This window comes from Nicotiana attenuata, unplaced genomic scaffold (genome assembly GCF_001879085.1).
Source record: "Nicotiana attenuata strain UT unplaced genomic scaffold, NIATTr2, whole genome shotgun sequence".
NCBI lineage: Eukaryota > Viridiplantae > Streptophyta > Magnoliopsida > Solanales > Solanaceae > Nicotiana > Nicotiana attenuata.
Window position 1 is genome coordinate 158,098 of NW_017671739.1, and position 19,427 is coordinate 177,524.

The 19,427-nt window shown below is 35.0% G+C and overlaps 2 protein-coding genes across 2 annotated transcripts; both read left to right on the forward strand.

The window, feature by feature from the left end:
- The first annotated feature begins 402 nt into the window (after positions 1-402).
- LOC109209949 (arp2/3 complex-activating protein rickA-like) lies at positions 403-1,445 on the forward strand. The gene is made up of 2 exons (XM_019373312.1): positions 403-552; positions 720-1,445. The coding sequence occupies exon 2, from the start codon at positions 732-734 to the stop codon at positions 1,224-1,226; it is 495 nt and encodes a 164-aa protein (XP_019228857.1). The 5' UTR covers positions 403-552; positions 720-731; the 3' UTR covers positions 1,227-1,445.
- Positions 1,446-6,127: 4,682 nt separating this feature from the next.
- LOC109209944 (transmembrane E3 ubiquitin-protein ligase 1-like) lies at positions 6,128-16,523 on the forward strand. Its single transcript, XM_019373308.1, has 15 exons — positions 6,128-6,730; positions 8,828-8,900; positions 9,183-9,310; positions 10,493-10,608; positions 11,738-11,798; positions 12,507-12,573; positions 12,655-12,732; positions 12,852-13,009; positions 13,338-13,397; positions 13,681-13,774; positions 14,410-14,577; positions 15,053-15,381; positions 15,504-15,620; positions 15,708-15,875; positions 16,111-16,523. Exons 1-14 carry the CDS (start codon positions 6,581-6,583, stop codon positions 15,807-15,809), a joined length of 1,701 nt encoding a protein of 566 aa, XP_019228853.1. The 5' UTR covers positions 6,128-6,580; the 3' UTR covers positions 15,810-15,875; positions 16,111-16,523.
- The last annotated feature ends 2,904 nt before the right edge of the window (positions 16,524-19,427 follow it).

Here is a 19,427-nt window from a genome sequence, read left to right on the forward strand (position 1 = left end):
AGAAATTTTTCCCTTTTTTTCAATTTCGTTTTTTCGAAATCAGCTTTGTTCATAAAATTTTCAATTTTCACTTGAATACGCATTTTGAAAATTTTTGAAGAACTCCGAAAAGCTATATTTTCAAAATTTTCACTCAAATCACTCACAAAACTTCAAAGACAACCCAAAATTATATTCATGTCCAGACAAAATTTTAAATTTCAAATACCATTTTCACTTGAAAAATATTTTCACCCTATTTTGAAATTTTACAATTCTTATGTCCAAACGCCCACTTATAAAACTATCCGTAGAATAATATGAAATATTTTGTATGTTTACAATATACTAAGTAACAAAAATATAATATATTCAAATTAGAATTAGAAAGAGAACCTATGATATCTCATGAGATTCGATACTATAGTATTACCCAAAATACGCAACCTTTCTTTTAACCGAGACGATTCCGTTTCTTTCTCCTTCACGCCACCAAAACATATCAAACATTTTCCCCTTAATCTAGCACTAGCAGTCCCTCATTCATCGCCTTTCTCTCTCTAACTTCCAAAGGTACTCTCCTTCTCTCTCTAGACTTTTGAATTTTGAATTTCCTTTTACTTCAACGTTAAGCCTTCAACTTCACCACAAAATTCTCTGAAAATCTCCAGATCTGCATTTGTTTTTTGCACTGTAAATTGCTTTGATTTACTTTAACTTAGTTTTCTGTTGTGTGTTAGGTTTTGATAGCAATGGCGACAATTCGAGTGCTTTCCTTCATGCTTCTCTTTGCAGTTCTGTTCGTACAACAATGTATCTCTGCAGATCCGTCGACAAATTCTCCAAGTCCGGCACCGGTATCCGGTGCCGATGTGGCTTCTCCACCGGAGAGTCCGGCTCCTTCACCTTCATCAAATCTGACTTCTCCTCCGGCGCCACCGCCTTCAGATCTCTCACCGGATTCATCTCCGGCCCCATCACCGGCGAATTCTGGTGACGCTACTTCTTCAAAGTCTCCGTCTCCGGCGCCAAATTCCGAAGTTGCGAGTGATATAAGCCACGAGAGTGCGGTGGACTCGAAGGAATCGTCAGGCGGTGGAATCAACGGCGGGAAGAAGGCCGGAATAGCAATCGGAGTGATCGCCGCCGTTTGTTTCGTAGGTCTCGGTGCATTGGTTTACAAAAAACGACAGCAGAATATTCAACGATCGCAGTTCGGGTACGACGCTAGGAGAGAAGTTCTTTGAATTATCAGATGCATTCAATTTATATATATAACATACTATACTGATATATATAAATCTATTGCATTGATAGATCTTCATGATTAGATTTGTTTGCATTTGATATTTTGTATGAGAATATCATTAGATTTATTTGATTTGATTCTTTACTCACTGGATTTATTAGTTGGTGTAATTCTATTCGAAATTAAAATTTTAATTTTTGATTGACCATTTAATAAATGCTTTGCCAATGATTTTGAAATTCGGTTTCATTTTCTTATTTGCGATATTAGTTGTTTGTAAGTTACTGGTACTTCAGTAGATTTGATGAAGAATCATTAAAATGCGTTAAAGCTTCTTCGTGTAACAAGTTTGATGAAGAGTCAGTAAAATGCATTACAAGTTTTTCTTCTGATGTGTTTTTCTTGGTTCTAAACACTTGTACAGTTAATGAGCAGAGTAATTTAGACCTATAACTCATTCAGGGCAAAGGCATAAGTACTTCTCACTTGTTAGGGATTCCTATTTACACACCAGTACTTTGCGGAAGTCCTTAATAGAGAGGTGTTCTTTTCGCACCATAATAAGACTCCCACGAAGTACAGGTGTGTAACTGCAGATTTGAGGCTAGTCTGGGTACTTAACGCCTTTTCCCCCAATTCTCATTAAAAGCATCACTAGGTGATTTTTTTAATCTCTTAGCTGATAGAATTGCATCTCTATTCTCACAAGTAGGGATAAGTTCTGCGTACACACTAGCCTCCCCAGACCTCACGGTGTGAGATAAGACTGGGTATGTTGTTGTTGTTGTTAGCGTACGGAATTACTCGATAATTGTTTGTGAGGGGAAGTTGAACATCTGAAACTTTTAGTTCGGAATGATTTGTTAGTTAGTTGAATGATTCAGGAATAAATGTTGTTCTGTGCATATGGTTGCATTAAGTTTATAACCTCTGCAACTTGCCTGGACTGTCTATTGGACGGTAATTGTACCTAACATGGAATAGAGACTGTTTTCAGAGTAAAAGCCCAAGTTGCCTCATTGGCAGTTAGGGCTAAGAAGCATGTGAATTTGATTAGTAGGCCATCAAGTTTGGTTCTGAAGAGGAGGGGGACCAGCAACAAAATCTGTACACACTGATTCGTGGTGTGATAGTAGTATCCACGGCTCCACGCCTACGGCTACCTATTAGTGCCAATCTTGCTATAGCTCATTGCACATAGTATGTCATGTATATTGTTATAAACTTATAATAAATGATCGAGCACTAAATATTAGACAATTAAAATTTAAATGGCGACATGTTTATGTGTTTGAATTATTATTCATGAATTGTCATAGTCTTGGCCACAAGTAAAAAAAAAAAAAAGTAGCCTGATGTACAAAGTATCCCGTGTTCACGCAGGGTCCGGGGAAGGGTCGCACCCCATGAGGATGTGATATAGGCAGCCTATCCTGATGTAAGCATCAGTGGGCTGATTCTATGACTTGAACCCGTGACTTATATGCCACACATAGACAATTTTACCGTTGATCCAAGGCTCCCCTTCATTCTTATCCATATGTATCTTGTATAAAATAATGCCGAAACTAAATTGATAATACAATATTTGACTTTCGGAGTTTAACATTGAAACTAAAGATGTACCTTATCAGATTTTCAGGTTTAACAAACTAAAATACGCTTTATTAGATTTTATACCAGAGACCAATTGCTGCATAAGTAACACAAATTTTGTACATAAGTTATATTTTCTTATATTTCATACCAAACGTTAGTGGGCGTTTTGTAGGGTGTATAAAAATAGTGCTGAATAAGGTGTATTAGCAATGCAAGAATTGGTAATGTATACGTTAGTAATGCAAGTATTAGTTATATACAATTTATTTCTTATTCACTGTTTGGTGTGGTGTATTAAAAATTGATATGTATTGCATAATTTTTTAAGAAATTAGTTGTTTACAAAAATGCCCTCCGTATTCTTTAGCTTTAAGGGAGGATAATTTTGTCTTTCATGCTAATGCATGCATTAATAGCCTTGCATTGATAATATCATGGTTTGTTATGTATTAGTTATACATAGAATTATACCAAACTAGTGAATATGTACGCGCTTCGCGCGATTATAAAAGAATATCAATCTATGAAATGATAAGCAATCCAGTATCTTCGATAAAATACTCATAAGCAGCATACATTTCGGTTAATTCATGCATAATAAATATTACTAATATTTTGATTGTCATAAGCTTCTTGGGCATCAAATGGGATTGATATTTGGATGAACAGTACGATGTGCAACAGTAACAATATAATAGCAAAAAGTTTTTTTCAGTTCATCACTCTTCTTCATAGTTAGCAGCATATGCCTTGGAATAATTTTGTCCTTGTTATCATTAGCCGCATTCTTAGATAATTTTAATTTGTATAACCATTTTTTACAAATTAAGTTCACTAAACCCATTTTAAAAAATATATCCATATTAGTATTTGCGAATTTCACCTCTAACACAAGCCAAACTACTACGATTTAATTTTTTTCCTCAAAAATGATTATGTCTCGACCAAATATTCATACTGACGTAATGATGTTATTTCTCAAAAATTATAACCAAACCTTATCTTATGAAGATGTTAGTGAAATAATGGAGATGAAGCAATAATCAACTAATTTCTATACTAATGATGCAATATTCTTTATCATTTCTATCTTTGACAACTTATTATATCCCAGTAACCACCAGCCTAATTAATTCACGTCTAAGATAATGGACGAAGAAGGAACCAAAGCCAAGGGCATATAAACAATCATTATGAAGCAAAATTAATTTCTATCTAAATTAAGGTACCTTACATTCAGCAAAATCTGTTGAGATGTTTTTCATTTTTTGAAGATGAACTATCAAGGAAAAAAATATTATTCTCAAGTTACTTCAAATTTCATCTCAAAATCATATATTTAACTCCACCTCATTTCTTGATTTCTAACATGACAAAATAGTTTGATGTTTTTATATTAGCTAATTCCCAAACATAATTCCCATTTCATTTCAACCCAAAAAGCAAAACGAATTGAAGAAAAGAGAAGAAATTAAAAAAATCGGAAATTAATTTAACCTCACTAAACATGGGAATATTTTCTCATGTCCATTTTCTTCACAAGTACTTCACCAATCTAATATTAGTTGAAACACACTAAAATTAAAATAAAAATCAATTTAGGCAGAACTAAGTAATCATGTCCATTTTCTTCTCTAACAAAAGTGAACAAAATAAAATTAAATTAAACCTAGCCAAGAAAAGTATATATACTTTTTAGACCGAAACAAATTGATCAAAACCTACCTGAGGAAGAAAAAATAATTGAAAGAATTACAAGTAAATACACTTGACTTCACACCATAACAAAAAATGGTTCATATTTTTAAGTTTTACCTGACCTAACCCATATTGTATATATTTTGAAAGCACTAGCAAATTCAAAATCTGTTTTCTTACAACCAATGCTTCTAAAAGCTATGAAGTTAAATCTATGTTCTCACAACCGTTGCTTTCACTCTCTTTTCTTCTCACATCTTCTACATATGCTTCAAGGGGCCGTCTGCCATTACTGCTTCTCCCCTGTGTCACCTAGTTACAATATAAGAAAATTGAAGATTCATCATTCCACCATGCATTGAAAGACATTCAAAGCTTTTGCTTTCAAAAATAAGATTTTTTGAGTTTGTTAGTTGTTTGGATTGGGTGTTGTTCCAATTGATTGAAAATATTAAAAGGAGTTCAAAATTTAAATTTGAAGTGATTTGGAGTAGATTGGCCGTGTATTTTCTGCTTCTCCCCCTGTTTGCAATGTCAGAAAATTGAAGAGTAGAAGTCCACCATTGAAGGCCATCTAAAGCTTTGCTTTCGAAAATAGATTTTTTTTGAGTTTGTTAGTTGTTTGGATTGAGTGTTGTTCCAATTGATGGAAAATATCAAAAGGAGTTCAAAATTTAAATTTGAAGTGACTTGGAGTAGATTTGAGCAAGATTTGCGTTAAATTTCAGAAAAAAGGCAAGGTAGAAGACAAGTCAGTTTTTTGTATAATTATGTATAATCTTGTATAATAGTGTATATGAGTGTATAAACACATCTCATACACTATTATACACTTTTATACACCTTTATACAAGCGTCTGTAGAGGAACTTCTTCCACGATTTTCAGTTACAATTCTTGTTCAAAACCAGTCCAAATCTCCATTAAATGACTTCAAATTTTATATACAACCTCCTTATACTATTCCTAACAAGTCTAAATAATACCCACTCTAAATTTCTCACAAAATTCAATTCGAAATTTAAACCCACATATTTAAGCTTGTTAAAAATCTAATTTTCACCATCCAAATGGATTTAGTTTGTTGAACTAATATTTGAGTCGCACTTACTGATTCAAAAATTAACTTAAAAATATGAGCAATTATTTTTTAAAAATTGAATAGTAATTTTGAGAATCTATTGGAATTAAATTTTGAGTATTAGCCTATATTTTTGGGATATTTAGTTGAAAATTGAAATATAAGCTATAAAATTGAAAGATAGAGAGCCCATTTATTCTTATGTGAAATTTTCCCATCTTTAAATGGGATTTCTAGAAACGGCTATTTGTGCACTTCGCCCACAATTTGTCAGCCTGTCCAGAACAACATAGAAGAGATAAGGAAACAGGTTCCATCCCTTTCATTCGGTGACAGCTCAATCACAACCGTTCAATGATCTTTAGAAAATCATTGAAGATTCCATAGCCCAATGTCACATACTAACTGTAGGCAAGCATTAGCTTTATGCTTCATACCCACCAGTCAAACTATCATCCACACGGGACCACACCACTGAACCAAGACTCCATTTTTACCAAGAAAATTAGGAGAAAACTATTATCAAATGCTCTTTAGCTTAGTCTTAAATAAACTTTCTGTAGAACTGAACCCCCCTCACCCCCATGTTATTTATCTATGTATTAGAACATATTTAATTAATTAATAGAATATTGGGATAAATGTTTACTTATAACTGTTTTTGAATAAACAAATACAAGTGGGGGTTTCTTAATTTCTGGTTCAAGAATTGACCAGTGAAGGCATTGTTGGTAAACCCCAAATCAACAATTCAAATGATTCTGCTTATGTTGAGCTTTCATTTTCTCTGAAGTTGATTGGTCTCTTGATTTTTTGTTGTTTAGACTTCACTTTAAGCAACCCCCATGTTTTGTATTTCTTCTTTTTTAATTTTTTTTTCTTAAATTTCTCTTCTTTGTAACTGTAATGGGCTTTATTTCTTCATCTGGGATGTTCAAGAATTGCTTAAAGGAGAAGACTTTGAATTGATCTTAAATGGGTGTGGCTAAAAATTTGATCTTTTTGAGGAAAAATGATGGGGTTTTGCTTAGAGTTTTATTCAGCTTGTGGTTCATCTTTGGTGGGTTTTGTCCAGTAATGTGCCTCAGGCCTCTCAGGGAAAGATATCAATCGTGGGGCGATGAGGTTAGTATTCGGAGTTATATTCTATTTGCTCTTCTTTGTTTTTTGCCTGCAAGTAGAAATTATTTTTTATTGGAATAAAATGTGCCCAAATAGTGGAATAAGTACTGCTCTTACTAGTTTAGATCGTAGCATAGCCACAAAGTTGATTAATTGATTGATCGTCGATTGTTGTTGTTGCTGTTGTTCGAAAACAGGATTGGTTAATGTTGTAAAAGTATCCGCGGTGAAGTTTGCTACTTTAATACTGAATTGCATATTAAAAAAATGAAGCTTTACTCATTCAGCTAACATAAAGTGCGAAAGTTGTGTTAGCTAGCTGGTGAATTCTAGTCTTATGATCGTATTGTTTATGATTGGTTCTATTTCTTGTGTAGTTTTGCAGTGTTTAAAAATGTACTCGAAAGACTTTGCATGGTTTAATTTCTGCTGATATGTTAAATTGCTCTCTCCTTCTGTTAAGTAGCTTGAGCTATGTGGTTAATGGAATTGATATCTTTGGTTCCTGGCGAGCAAGAAAAGTACTATTGGTCTTCTACGTACTGTCTAGACATTCGATATTTATAAAATGGGCCGTAGTGGAATGGAACAGATATTAGGGATTCATATAGTTACACCGACTAGTTTGGGAGTAAGGCTAGTTGTTGTTGTTATTGTTGGAATTCTTGATGGGAAAGTTCTGACTTTGGTGCGTGGCACTGAGTTTCTGTCCCTAAGTTTAACCTTAGGCTTCTGATTGAAAAGAAAAAGGTTTTAGCTTAGGCTGAAACTCGAAAGGGCTTTCGTGAAAGCTGATTGATAGGAAAGAAGAAGTGACTGGTGAGGGTCTAAAGTGATTCGGTGTTGTTGTTAATTGGATAAGCTAGCGATGACAAGCATATATGGGGGATGTAGCATATGCAATGTGGTTAATGTTCATATGCTTCAAGTTTGAGTGGGTTGATTAACGGAGCAAATTTTCACTTTTCATTTTATTCTTGTTGAGTCTTAGCTAACTTGACCTTATGTCAGTCAAAGGCTGAGCTCTTTTATAACATTGATGGAACTTTATATGACATAGATTAAAAAAACGGGAAAAAAACCTGCGATAGAAAGGTGATACGTTTGACTAACCCACACATCTATTAGACTTTCTCTTTGAAGTCTCAACAGATGCCAATGTTCTTGTATGCTTTTCGCCAAAAAAAAAAAAGAAGAAAAAAAACTAGGTGAAATGTGAAATTAGAACAAAGTTTTATGTGCTTGCCAGTTCGTGAATGATGCTATAAAAATCTGCTGTATGATGATTACTCCAATAAAAACATGAAAAGCCTGAGTAGTGTTTTGGAGAAACATCTGATGATAGAAATAATGCATATCTCTAGTATATGATAAAAAATTGTTCAACATATGTACCATTTAAAAGAAACGCCATTCCTTCTTTCTTGCACATGTTGCATGTAAGCATCGACGGGCCTAAGCAAAACACATGTCTAGATGCAGCCTAGGTGCGGCAACCATAGGCTGGTGAGAGGAATTCAAGCTATTTGGCTTAATCTGCAGCTGATAGGTCTAGTCCTTTATACTCTTTGAATCTTACTAAATGTAAGTTTAGTATAAAAATGAGGAGATATGGGTGATAAAGTTATATGAGCTAAGAAGGAATAATCCGTCTTTATTTATCCATTCTTTTATATGGAACTTGCTCTTATGAGTATTACCTTGTCTAATTATATTGGAAAATCCCGAACAAAGTAGAATTTTCTCTGGAACTATTTCATGTATATGCCTACTGCCAAGATATCTGCCTCTCCAATCAACTCTTGACACCAATAAAGAGCTGGTGTTTACATATAAAAAAAATCAGGGATGATGAAATGACTAGATAAATTCAGTCAATAAGATTTGTAATTACTAGATGGATAAACTCGGTCAATGGGATATGAAATTATTCTACTCAGTTATGACTTCTTGGAGCTCATTTATGAGTATGGAACTCTGGAAAGAATATAGTCCTGCATTTGAACATGGAACCTGAAGATAATTTCATTTCCAAAAGTGAAAAAGGCCTCCTTTTTGTTTCCACCTAACCTTTAATCATATCCTTATTGTTTGTTGCAGTGGCTTCTTGTTAGAAAGGATGAAAATGAATTGGGGCCATTTTCTGCTTGGAATATAACAGGAACTTATAGAGGTTTGTAAGTTGGTTGTAAATATGATACTTTAGTGCATTGCTCATATTTCATATGAGTTTAACAGAATACTTTCCTGTTGTTCTACCTTTCAAAATAACGCCTTATTTGTTTTGTTAAGCCAACTGGGCTAAGAACTTATGGCCAATTTTGTAAGTGATTCAGTGGAACTCATCAAACACAACATAAAGGAAAATCTCATGCTCATATCAATTAATATAGCTCAGTTGCTGTTTCTGTCTTGAATCTAATAATACCTTCTTCTGGACATTTGAGCTGTGCAGGGTCTTGGAGATTCCTAGATTCAACAAATGGCTCTTCCAGGTTTCCTGATTTTAGGAAGTCCAATGGCAACTCGGTCCTTGAATTGATAAGTAATCCAACAAAAATAACTGGTGTACATTATGTTCAGGTAGTCCCGTCATCATTAAATAAGTGAATTTCTCTACAAATTATTGTGCTAACTTCTGTTGTTTCCACGTAAGTACTTGTCTCTGACCTTTTAAAAAAATAAAGTTGTATATGTCATTGTGTCCCAATAGGTTTACTTAATTTTTAAGTAGATGTTCTGGTTAGTTTACTCGCTCTTTCTATTAGAGCTTCTCTCATAAGTCATACCAGGTATCGTTTACTGTTGTTTGCAACTTTCAAGAATTCAAATTCATTTAGCTGTACAAAATTTTGAACTTTGATGTAATGTTCTTTATCAAACTAACTAGTCAAGAATTTCTTTAATATTTTTCCAACTACCACTAATATAGTACATAAATCAACTTAAGATTTTATACTTTGCATTCATTCAAACACTGTCATATGACAAGGATTGTGCTGCTATTTTGCTGAAGAAGTCTTACACAGCAAAAAGAGGCAGCCGGTGCACAAGGCATCCCGCGTTCACGCAGGGTCCAGGGAAGGGACGCACCCCAAGAGGGTGTGATGTAAACAGCCTACCCTAAAGCGAGCATTTGTGGCTGCTTCCACGGCTCGAACCCGTGACTTGTAGGTTACACGGAGACAACTTTACCGTTGTTCCGAGGCTCCCCTTCTTACACAACATCAGTCGTTCACCCAAAGTTCCCCACAACCACTTTGGTATTTCATCCCAGCAGTATTGTGGAACAAATGTCTATTGCTACTATTAGTCTATAGCTTGTGGTGTTAGTGGTGTAATGGAATTGTTCTTCATCTTTTTATTTCTCCTAGCATTTCTATCATACCCTTAAATATGCTGTTTGTTGAATATGCAAACTTCTTCCTGGTAATCCCTTTGACAAATTGTAACTTATCCAAATATACCTGCAAATTTGTAAACCAGTGAATTATAGAGCTGTAAGCTCAACACCTTACTAGGAATAGTCTGATGTGCCTACTGATTCTAGCTTTGCTTCGTTATTGTAATGTATTGCTATCCTTTGATGAGTTGTGCATAAGCAGTGAAACACACGATTCTGAAAATTGAAGTCCAATACTTTCTCTATTGCAGATTTACTATTAAAAGTAATATTTAGCAGGGGTTTGATCTTGCTCAGATGATGAAACTTTTTATGCAGAAATTGCACATTTCTACAATTTAACTTCATGTTGTACACAACAGGGTGCAATAATTTTCCATGATGTTTTTGACAATGAACATGGAGTTGGTGGTGCTCAAATCAGAGTAGAAGGTGTATATATATGGCCATTCAGACAACTTCGAATGGTAGCTTACAGGTACTAGTTGCTAATTGGTACCTAGTCTGGAAAAAAATTGATGTAAAAATATGCTAAAGTAATTAAGTAACTCATGCCAAAACTGTACAATAGTTGTTTTCTAGCTTTGAAATGCAACCAGCTTTTATCCTGCTGAATGATTCCGATAAAAAGTTAGTATTTAACAAAACCAATGAAGAACTGTTATATGATACATAAGACAATGGATGGTCAGAACTGGTGTCTTTGCTGAAATTGAAGTAATTCATGCCAAAAATGTACAACAATTGTCGCCCAGGCCTTTGGTCTAGTGGTAAGAGTGCATCGCGTAAAGTGTGGGTTAGGTGGCGCATGTTAGGGGTTCGAATCTTACTGCAGACAAAAGCCCGGTACTTAAGTGGAGAAGGGTAGAGGGGCGGGCCAAATATCCAACCGAGCTTCGAACCGTGCGCCACTAGCCCTCGGGTAGTTCTCGGTTATAAAAAAAAATAGTGTACAACTTTTTCTAACTTTTATTGCTAGAGTCCTTTTATCATGCTTGAGGATTGCGATTAAAAGTTGTATTTACGAACTCAGATAAGAACTGTAATGTGATACATAAGACAATGGATGGTTATGACTGGTGCATCTATGTTAAATTTGATTTGTATTATGTCTTGGACTGTCTAGAGAACATAATGGTATTCTATTCGGGTTCAAGCAATATGGCCTCACGTAGGAACTATTAGCTTATAAATAAGGCCTGGGTACTACAGTGAGAAAGAAAGATAACAAGATAAAGCCTCATATATTACCTCTTCATTTTCCTAGGTTTAGTTCCACTTAAGGTGCTTTATAGTGCATGAAACTATCAAGGCCATATTGTTCAAATTACCAAAATAGCAGTGTACGTACTTATACTTGACTACTTCCTTGTACTTGCTAAGTTGAAAGCGGAGCTATTCTCAGTGCGAGAATAATAATCCTATCTGTTTTGATGCAGTTAGTAGCTGCGTATTAAGATATTTACTCACCTTTAGAGTATCTAAATCTTGTGTTCTTCAGAAGATGGAATTTAAACTTTAGATATTGGTTCACTCATCACATAACATGCTTGGAGATCCTATCTTAACATGCTTCATCAACTCACAGTCGTGCTTCTAATTTGCAGTGGCAAAGATGGTGAGTTTGGGCAGGAAGATGATTATCTATTGTCGAATCCATATCACTTGGTATTAATTACAACAATATGTCATTTGTCCTCAGCATGGATTATTGAAAAGAGTTTTGACATGTCACCTTATGATCATCAATAACATTGAGTTCTGCTGCTGCTAGAATCAGTTGAAGTACTTTAATTTTCTTCAAATGTGTCACATATTTATATGATTATATGATTTATGTTTGAAGAACGCCATGCTTGAATTCCATTGAGAATTTGGCATACTTTGAATTTTATATGATATTCTGGTAAGGCTGCGTAAAATAGACCCTTGTGGTACGGCCCTTTCCCGGACCCCGCGCATAGCGGGAGCTTAGTGCACCGGGCTGCCCTTTATTCTGGTAATGGCACAACAAATTTCATAAGTTTTTTCTTCTACTTCTTTAGAGCTCCTTTTGTCTACTGTATTTTTCTTTTTCTAAAGAAAATTGCAGGGTGTATCTCTTTATTATCATTTGAAATTTTAGCACATATTTGGATAGCCATAAGTAGAATTCTCTTTCGAAAGCGGGATAATGAGATGGAACTTCTAATACTATTCATATCCTGTAGATGATTTTCCTTTCCCCTTATCCTTTGCTTTTTATTTCTCTTTTTGGTTTTTTAAAAATGTTTTTGGATGTTCCGTTCTTCCAGTGACAGTAATCTGAGTTTTTAGCTGTTAAGAAGATTTTTGTCATTGAAAATGACTTGCTTCATCCATTATCTTTGTTGACAGCTTGGAGTTTTCTCATCCCACATCTTCCAGGAGTCTTCTCGAGATAAGATTTGGAAAAAGAAACACTGTAATAACGTTTACTCAACGTCGATCCGGTTTTTAATGTTGTAACTTCTCGCTTAAGCTATGTATCTTTTTGTTTCTGCAGCACCGTTTTATGAGATGGAGAAACATTGTAATATTGAAATTGCTGCAAAAATTGCTCGTGTCTCATCCTCCACTAATGGTACTTCGGGTTTTCTTGTTTACCTTTCACCTTTGATATGATACAAGATCCTTGATCATACCTTATCCATAAGCTTGTGCAGAATATCAGGAAGAAGTGATTTATCTTTTTTTTGTCAGATGGTGCTCGTGATCATTATCACCTAGAAGGATTGATAGAGAGCCCTTCAGTGGATGCTGACGGAGACTGTTTCTCACCAATGCTATTGAATGCCACCTCTGTCAATATAGAGGTTTATTACAACAAAGCAGTGAACTATACATTGATGGTCACATTTGTATCCTAAAGCACTTCTCTTTTTTACTCCCTCTGTCCCAATTTATGTGACGGTGTTTGACTCGGTACGGAGTTTAAGAAAGAAAGAAAGATTTTTGAAACTTGTGGTTTAAAACAAGCCATAGATCTTTGTGTGGCTATAAATCATCTAATTAATTGTAAAGTTGGAATTTTGAAGCTAAATTGTTTCTAAATAAGGAAGTATAACATTCTTTTTGCGACGGACTTAAAAGAAAAGTATGACATATAAATTGGGACAGAGGGATTATTAGTATCATTTTTTCTGTAAATTGCACTTGTCTGGATTCTTTAATTGCCTAATCCACCAGATATCTTTTCTGCAAGTACTCCTCCTTATTCGACAAATGGAACATAGCAACACTCAATCAGTAAGACTACCACCATCTTAGTCACATGATAACAAGTGCTATCTCCCTCTCCCTCTCCCTCTCCCTCTCCCTCTCCCTCTCTCTCTCTCTCTCTCTCTCTCTCTCTCTCTCTCTCTCTCTCTCTCTCTCTCTCTCTCTCTCCTCCTCTCTCCTCCCTCCCTCCCTCCCTCCTCTCTCCTCCTCCTCCTCCTCCTCTCTCTCCTCCTCCTCCTCTCTCTCTCTCTCTCTCTCTCTCTCTGTGGTGATAAAGTAGAAGAATGATATGTGATATTTTTTTTTCTAGGGAGCTGCCAAAGTTTCAATTCTGATGATTGGACAACAGGCTATCATGGATGCTTATCTTTGTCTTTTGCATCTGACCGCTGGAATACTTGTTGGTAAGTTTGATCAGTAGTTGTTGTCTTGGTCATTCTAACTGGTACTAATATAGTCACAGAGTTCTGTGTAAGCTATTCATTCCTTGTGAGCAGAGGCGGATCCAAGATTTAAGCTTTTTGGTTTCAACCTCTAAGATTCTTAGTATGAACCCATTGTATTTCTAAAGTTATGGGTTCGTATCTACTATTTCTTGCAGTTTTCATGAATGTTTACACATAAATATATACTTTGCGTTGAAAGTGCCGAGTTCAGATGAACCCGGAACAGATATACTCTGCATCCGCCTCTGGTGATCAGGTGTTCTTCGGTCAGAGTGCAAGTCATACCTATGTCATATTCTTCTGCGTTATTTGCCACTTTGAAAGCAGCACTGTTAAAAGTTTATGCAGATGGTTCTTCAGCTGATTGACATTCTTGACGTGTTCATTCTTTTCTCATAACAAACTTATGTTGTTGGATATTGTCAATGAAGCCCTACCCTTGACTCTCAAGTATCACTTTTATGTAGTTTTTCTTCATAGAAGTCTCTCCAAACTTATATCCAATTCTTGCTATGTTAATGAAGTCGTATAAGTATAAGGTGGTCACTGATTTCTTATGGAACTGTGTGCCGCTCCCTTTAATTCTTTTGCAGAATCCCTTTTCAATGCTTTTGCAACTGCTGCATTCTTCAAGTTTGTTGTCTTCTCGATATTTGAGATGAGATATCTTCTCGCTATATGGAAAGCAAATAGGCCAATGAATAGTGGAGAGGGTTGGGAAGCAATGAGGCGTGAACTGTCAGTACTTTACAGCCGTTTCTGTAAGTATCTTTTACTTAATGTGGGCTTGTATAGAAATAGTTAACAGAATCAGCAACTGGAGATTTGTTTAATACACATGCCTTTGTTATCAATATGCATGCTGCTATTGAAAAGGTCATTAGATGTTAAAATCAAATAACATATCTGGTTTCACCAGCATTTTACGTCATTCTTTGTCCAACTTGCTGGTGGACAGGCTAATGAATTAACTGCTTTCTTGTTCTATCACTTTTCCCCAATATTTTTTTTTGTGAGCCAACGAACTTTGACCAAGTACAAGAGAAAGATTTCCTAAAGAAATGTTGAAGCATTTGATTCGAGTCTTTCGCATCTCCCTCTCCTCTGAAAGTTGGGCCGCTTGAGTTGCATTTGCAGTTGGTCATAAAAAATCTGCTCGCTTTTTACTTTTCCTTTTTCTTTTTTTTTTTCCTCTTTTAAGAACCTTTTTTTATTATTTTCTGAATTTTTTTGCAGATGGGATTCTTTTAGGTGGTATATTGGTCATGTACGAGTTTCACAAGCTTCTACGCCCTATTCTTCTCCTTTTACACTCTTTTTGGATACCTCAAATTGTAACTAATGTCATTCGTGACTCGAGAAAACCGTTGCACCCTCATTACATCTTGGGAATGAGTATAACTCGTCTGGCAATCCCATTATATGTCTTTGGCTGTCCTCACAATTTCATGCGTATAAAGCCTGACAAGAATTGGTGCATTTGCTTGGGAGTTTTTATGGCGTTGCAGGCGGCAATTCTTCTTCTGCAGCACTATCTTGGATCTCGTTGGTTCATTCCACGTCAGGTTTGATACTGCTCCATCAGTTGAATCTCTCGAAAGGATTAATTGTTGAAAGCTGGAAAAACTGAAAATACTTCATTCTGCCCTTTTACATATCTTATGTAAGCTTTATTGTCGTGTTGCAGATTTTACCCGAGAAGTATAACTATTACAGAAGGTTTGATCAAGGTGCCAATAGTGCCGCTGATTGTGTTATTTGTATGGCTGCTATTGATCTTACTCTACGTTCAAATAATTGCATGGTAATATATAGTCATAAAAGATTTTCTCGCTTAATCTAGAATTCCTATTAGAAAGTGATTTTAGCTACAAAATTTCTCGATATTCAGGTGACACCTTGTGATCATTTCTTTCATTCCGGTTGTTTGCAAAGATGGATGGACATAAAGATGGAGTGTCCAACATGTCGACGTCCTCTTCCACCAGCCTGAATAGATGTTATTTCTTGAATTTATATTGATATAGCGCAACTGACATTGCTCAACCTGTTTAAAAAGGTAAATGGCTTTGCATGAAATTATATTTGAACAACAGACGATGACCGACTCTTTTGCTTTGCTAGCTCTTGTGGACACTGTCGGTTTAGTAAATTCAGCAGTCATTACGAATGGAGTTTTAAAAATGTTGTAGTTGTAAGATGTTATATGCTTGTAATTGGATATCTGAAGGTCCATTCTTTCCTATAACCGAAAAGGAAAAAATATGTTGACAAAGTTTTGTTTTTTGTTTCAGGTTGGCCGACTGAGAGCATACTTAAGAAGTCTTCACTAAGTATTGAAAAGCTAACAGATTCACCAGATTGCTGTGCAGATGGCCTGTAATGTACATTAGTAATATAATATCTTGTTCAAGTGATAACTGTCTATTCTTTTCTTGTATTACACCATAAACAGATTTCTTTGAGAAATACATTCACTTGAGTCCAGAGCAAACTATGTGGGAAAATGTGTAGTTATTTCCAAATTGTGAATTCTAGACAGGAAGTTGGTATCTTTGGCTTGGGAGCCCTAAGATCAGTGTCCTATCTTCAAGATGTAAATTACAGGTACATAGCAAATATGTTTGTTTTTCAAGGACAAGTAATGTGTATATCAATGTAGAATTTTTGCAATCGAAATAAAACACATGCTCCACCGCTTCTGCGACCCCTGTCACTTCCGTTGAGTTTCATTCTTGCGAACGTACTCCGGGCAATCTCATGCACAACAAAAGAAATTTCTAATGCCTAATGAGTTGACCAATTCGTCTACCCCGCATCCTATTCTCTTTCTTTCACTATTCCCACTTGGGTCCCTGGCTTTGAGTTTTTTCAATACTTCCATGTTGAGATACGTTACCAGTTTGAATTTGATATAAATTTATATTTGAGATTTTTTCTTTCCTATACCATATATGAAACCTTATTACCAAAAATGTGCATAGTTTCTAACTTACCCGCCCTGTCCACATTTTTTCTACAGTTACTATGCCAATCATTAAATACTAATTAATAGTAGCTGAATCTTCCTAATTTGTCGAGCTAAAATTGAGGAACAGAATATTCTAAAAAGATTTGGTGTAAATCAGATCAAGTCATATTCTTCCAGATATTCCTATTTAGGCGCGTTACAATTATGGAAGTAAATATTCTTCTAGATATTTTCCACCATTGATAGCCATTAAAAAGCTTGAAAGCTTTGAATTCAAATTTGGATTTTCAAACATCATTATTTGTTTGGATTGGGTGTTGTTGAAAATAATCGGGAATATGGTTTAGAGTTTATATCTCAGTTTTGAGGGGTTTTGGTGAAGATTAGACTTGGTTTTGACTGAAATTCAGATTGAAACTCGAAGAAGAAGAAGAAGAAGAAGACATATTGCAGAAATTGTAGATAAATTGTAGATTATTTGTATTCTGATTGTAGATGCTTTATTTTCTGTTTTCACAAATAAAAAACGGCTAAAACTTCTACAAATCTTCTGAAAAAACGTAATTATGTCAAAAATCACAATTATGCTACAATTGGATGGGAATTGGGATATAAAAATTCAATGTACCCAGTTTGTAAATAAATTGTAGATTATTTGTATTCTAATTGTAGGTGCTTTGTTTTCTGTTTTCACAAATCAAAAACGACTAAAACTTCTACAAATCTTCTGCAAAAAATGCAATTATGTCGAAAATGCCAATTATGCTACAATTGAAATGGGAATTGGGATATTAAAATTCAATGTATCCAGTTTGTAGATATTTTGTAGATAAATTGTAGATTATTTGTATTCTGATTGTAGATGCATCGTTTTCTGTTTTCACAAATCCAAAACGACTAAAACTTCTACAAAATCTTCTGCAAAAAACAGTCTACAATTTATCTACAATTTTTCTATAATTTATCTACAATTTCTGCAATATGTCTTCTTCTTCTTCTTCGAGTTTCAATCTGAATTTCAGTCAAAACCAAGTCTAATCTTCACCAAAACCCCTCAAAATTGAGATATAAACTCCAAAACATATTCCCAATTATTTTCAACAACACCCAATCAAAATAAATAATGATTTTTGAAAACCCAAATTTGAATTCAAAGCTTCAAAGCTTTTTAATGGCTGTCAATGGTGGAATTGCTGCTCCCATGTCTCTTTGAAGGTTTGTTCTTCTTCATTGAGAAAATTTGAAGCTGAAGGTAAATGTGTGTATGAACTTTGAAGATTTGACTTCAATTTTGATGAACTTTGTTGTTCTTCATTGATGAACTTCAACTGGAGTAAAATGGGGAACCAACTTTGTTGAAGGGTTTCTTCCATTTTCTGTGAATTTAGAGGGAGAATTTGGTTTCAGAAGATGGAAAATGGTAAAAAGAGCGTGGGTATGGGTAAAACGTGGGTGGGACTGAGGGGTTAGGAGAGAGAAACGTGCAGATTCCTTTAATTAAGGAGTAAAAAATGTACAATTAATTATACCCTTAATTAATTATGGTATAGAATTGGTAATTTGGTATACTAAGTGTAATTAAGTCAAACCTTAAACATTGAGGGTAATAAGGTTTCCTATGTGGCATAGAAATATAAAAATTCCTTTATATTTTATGTTACGATTAACCTTTGGGATCCAAAAGAAACTTGGGCATTTATTACTTGGATTGTATGTCCAATTTATTCATACTCTAACAAATAAGAAATTTGTAGACTTAAGTATCCTAAAAGAGGTTTGATCAGGAAAAACCTTAAAATCAAGGGCAATTTTGTCTTATAAAACTTTATCATGGTATGACTAATACAAGTATTGTTATCTCATATTGCATTAAGTATGAAATAATATACATCAACTGATGTATAACTTATACAAGGAGTAACTTGCAGAAATTAATAAGGAATACCAAACACTAGATAATTAGGTACAAAGTTTTATACCATGATTATTTCTTCTAATACATCATACCAAATATTCCTTAAGGTATAAAAAAGGAACAAATACGTATATCTACGACCTTACTTGAACAGGATCTGTTCTATAGGCTCGTACTACTATATCCTTGAGTTCTAAGGAGACACAAAACCAAGTATGGTGGATGAATCATGGTCATTAGGCCAGAGCATTATTAACAGCCTCCATCGCCTTCGGGTCATGGAGTTGTAGATGATCGTTCTTAGCTCCAACTGATAATAGGTGAATTTGACTATAATCACACCTTAAATAATCACCTTCTTGTGTAGTATTAGTGCTAAAAGTGATAACAAAATGCTCTTATTAGTGCTTTTCATGATTTGCACGTGATATATGTATAAGGAAGGCTAAGGAGCAGTTTTGGAGTCAAAAAAAATGAAGAAAAAGAGGCCAACTGTGAAATTCCCCAAGTAAACCACGCAAAATAGGCCTGAAGATTCAGAGGACTAGGTTGACCGCGGTTCCACCGCGACCGCGCTAGAACCGCGGTGGAAGATATCTGCAGATAAGTTCAGATTCAGAGAAGGCTTTTGGCAGTGGTTTGACCGCGACCGCGGCAGAACCGCGGCGGAAGCAGAAAACTTCAGGGACTAAAGTGTAAAACACGGGATTTTTAGACCTAAACCC

Bases quoted from the DNA above. Each gene is read 5' to 3' on its own strand.
- LOC109209949 (XM_019373312.1), top strand. From the start codon at position 732: ATGGCGACAATTCGAGTGCTTTCCTTCATGCTTCTCTTTGCAGTTCTG.
- LOC109209944 (XM_019373308.1), top strand. From the start codon at position 6,581: ATGGGTGTGGCTAAAAATTTGATCTTTTTGAGGAAAAATGATGGGGTT. The intron at 13,010-13,337 runs GTATCCTAAAGC...CTAATCCACCAG, and splicing joins ATACATTGATGGTCACATTT to ATATCTTTTCTGCAAGTACT. The intron at 13,775-14,409 runs GTAAGTTTGATC...ATTCTTTTGCAG, and splicing joins GACCGCTGGAATACTTGTTG to AATCCCTTTTCAATGCTTTT.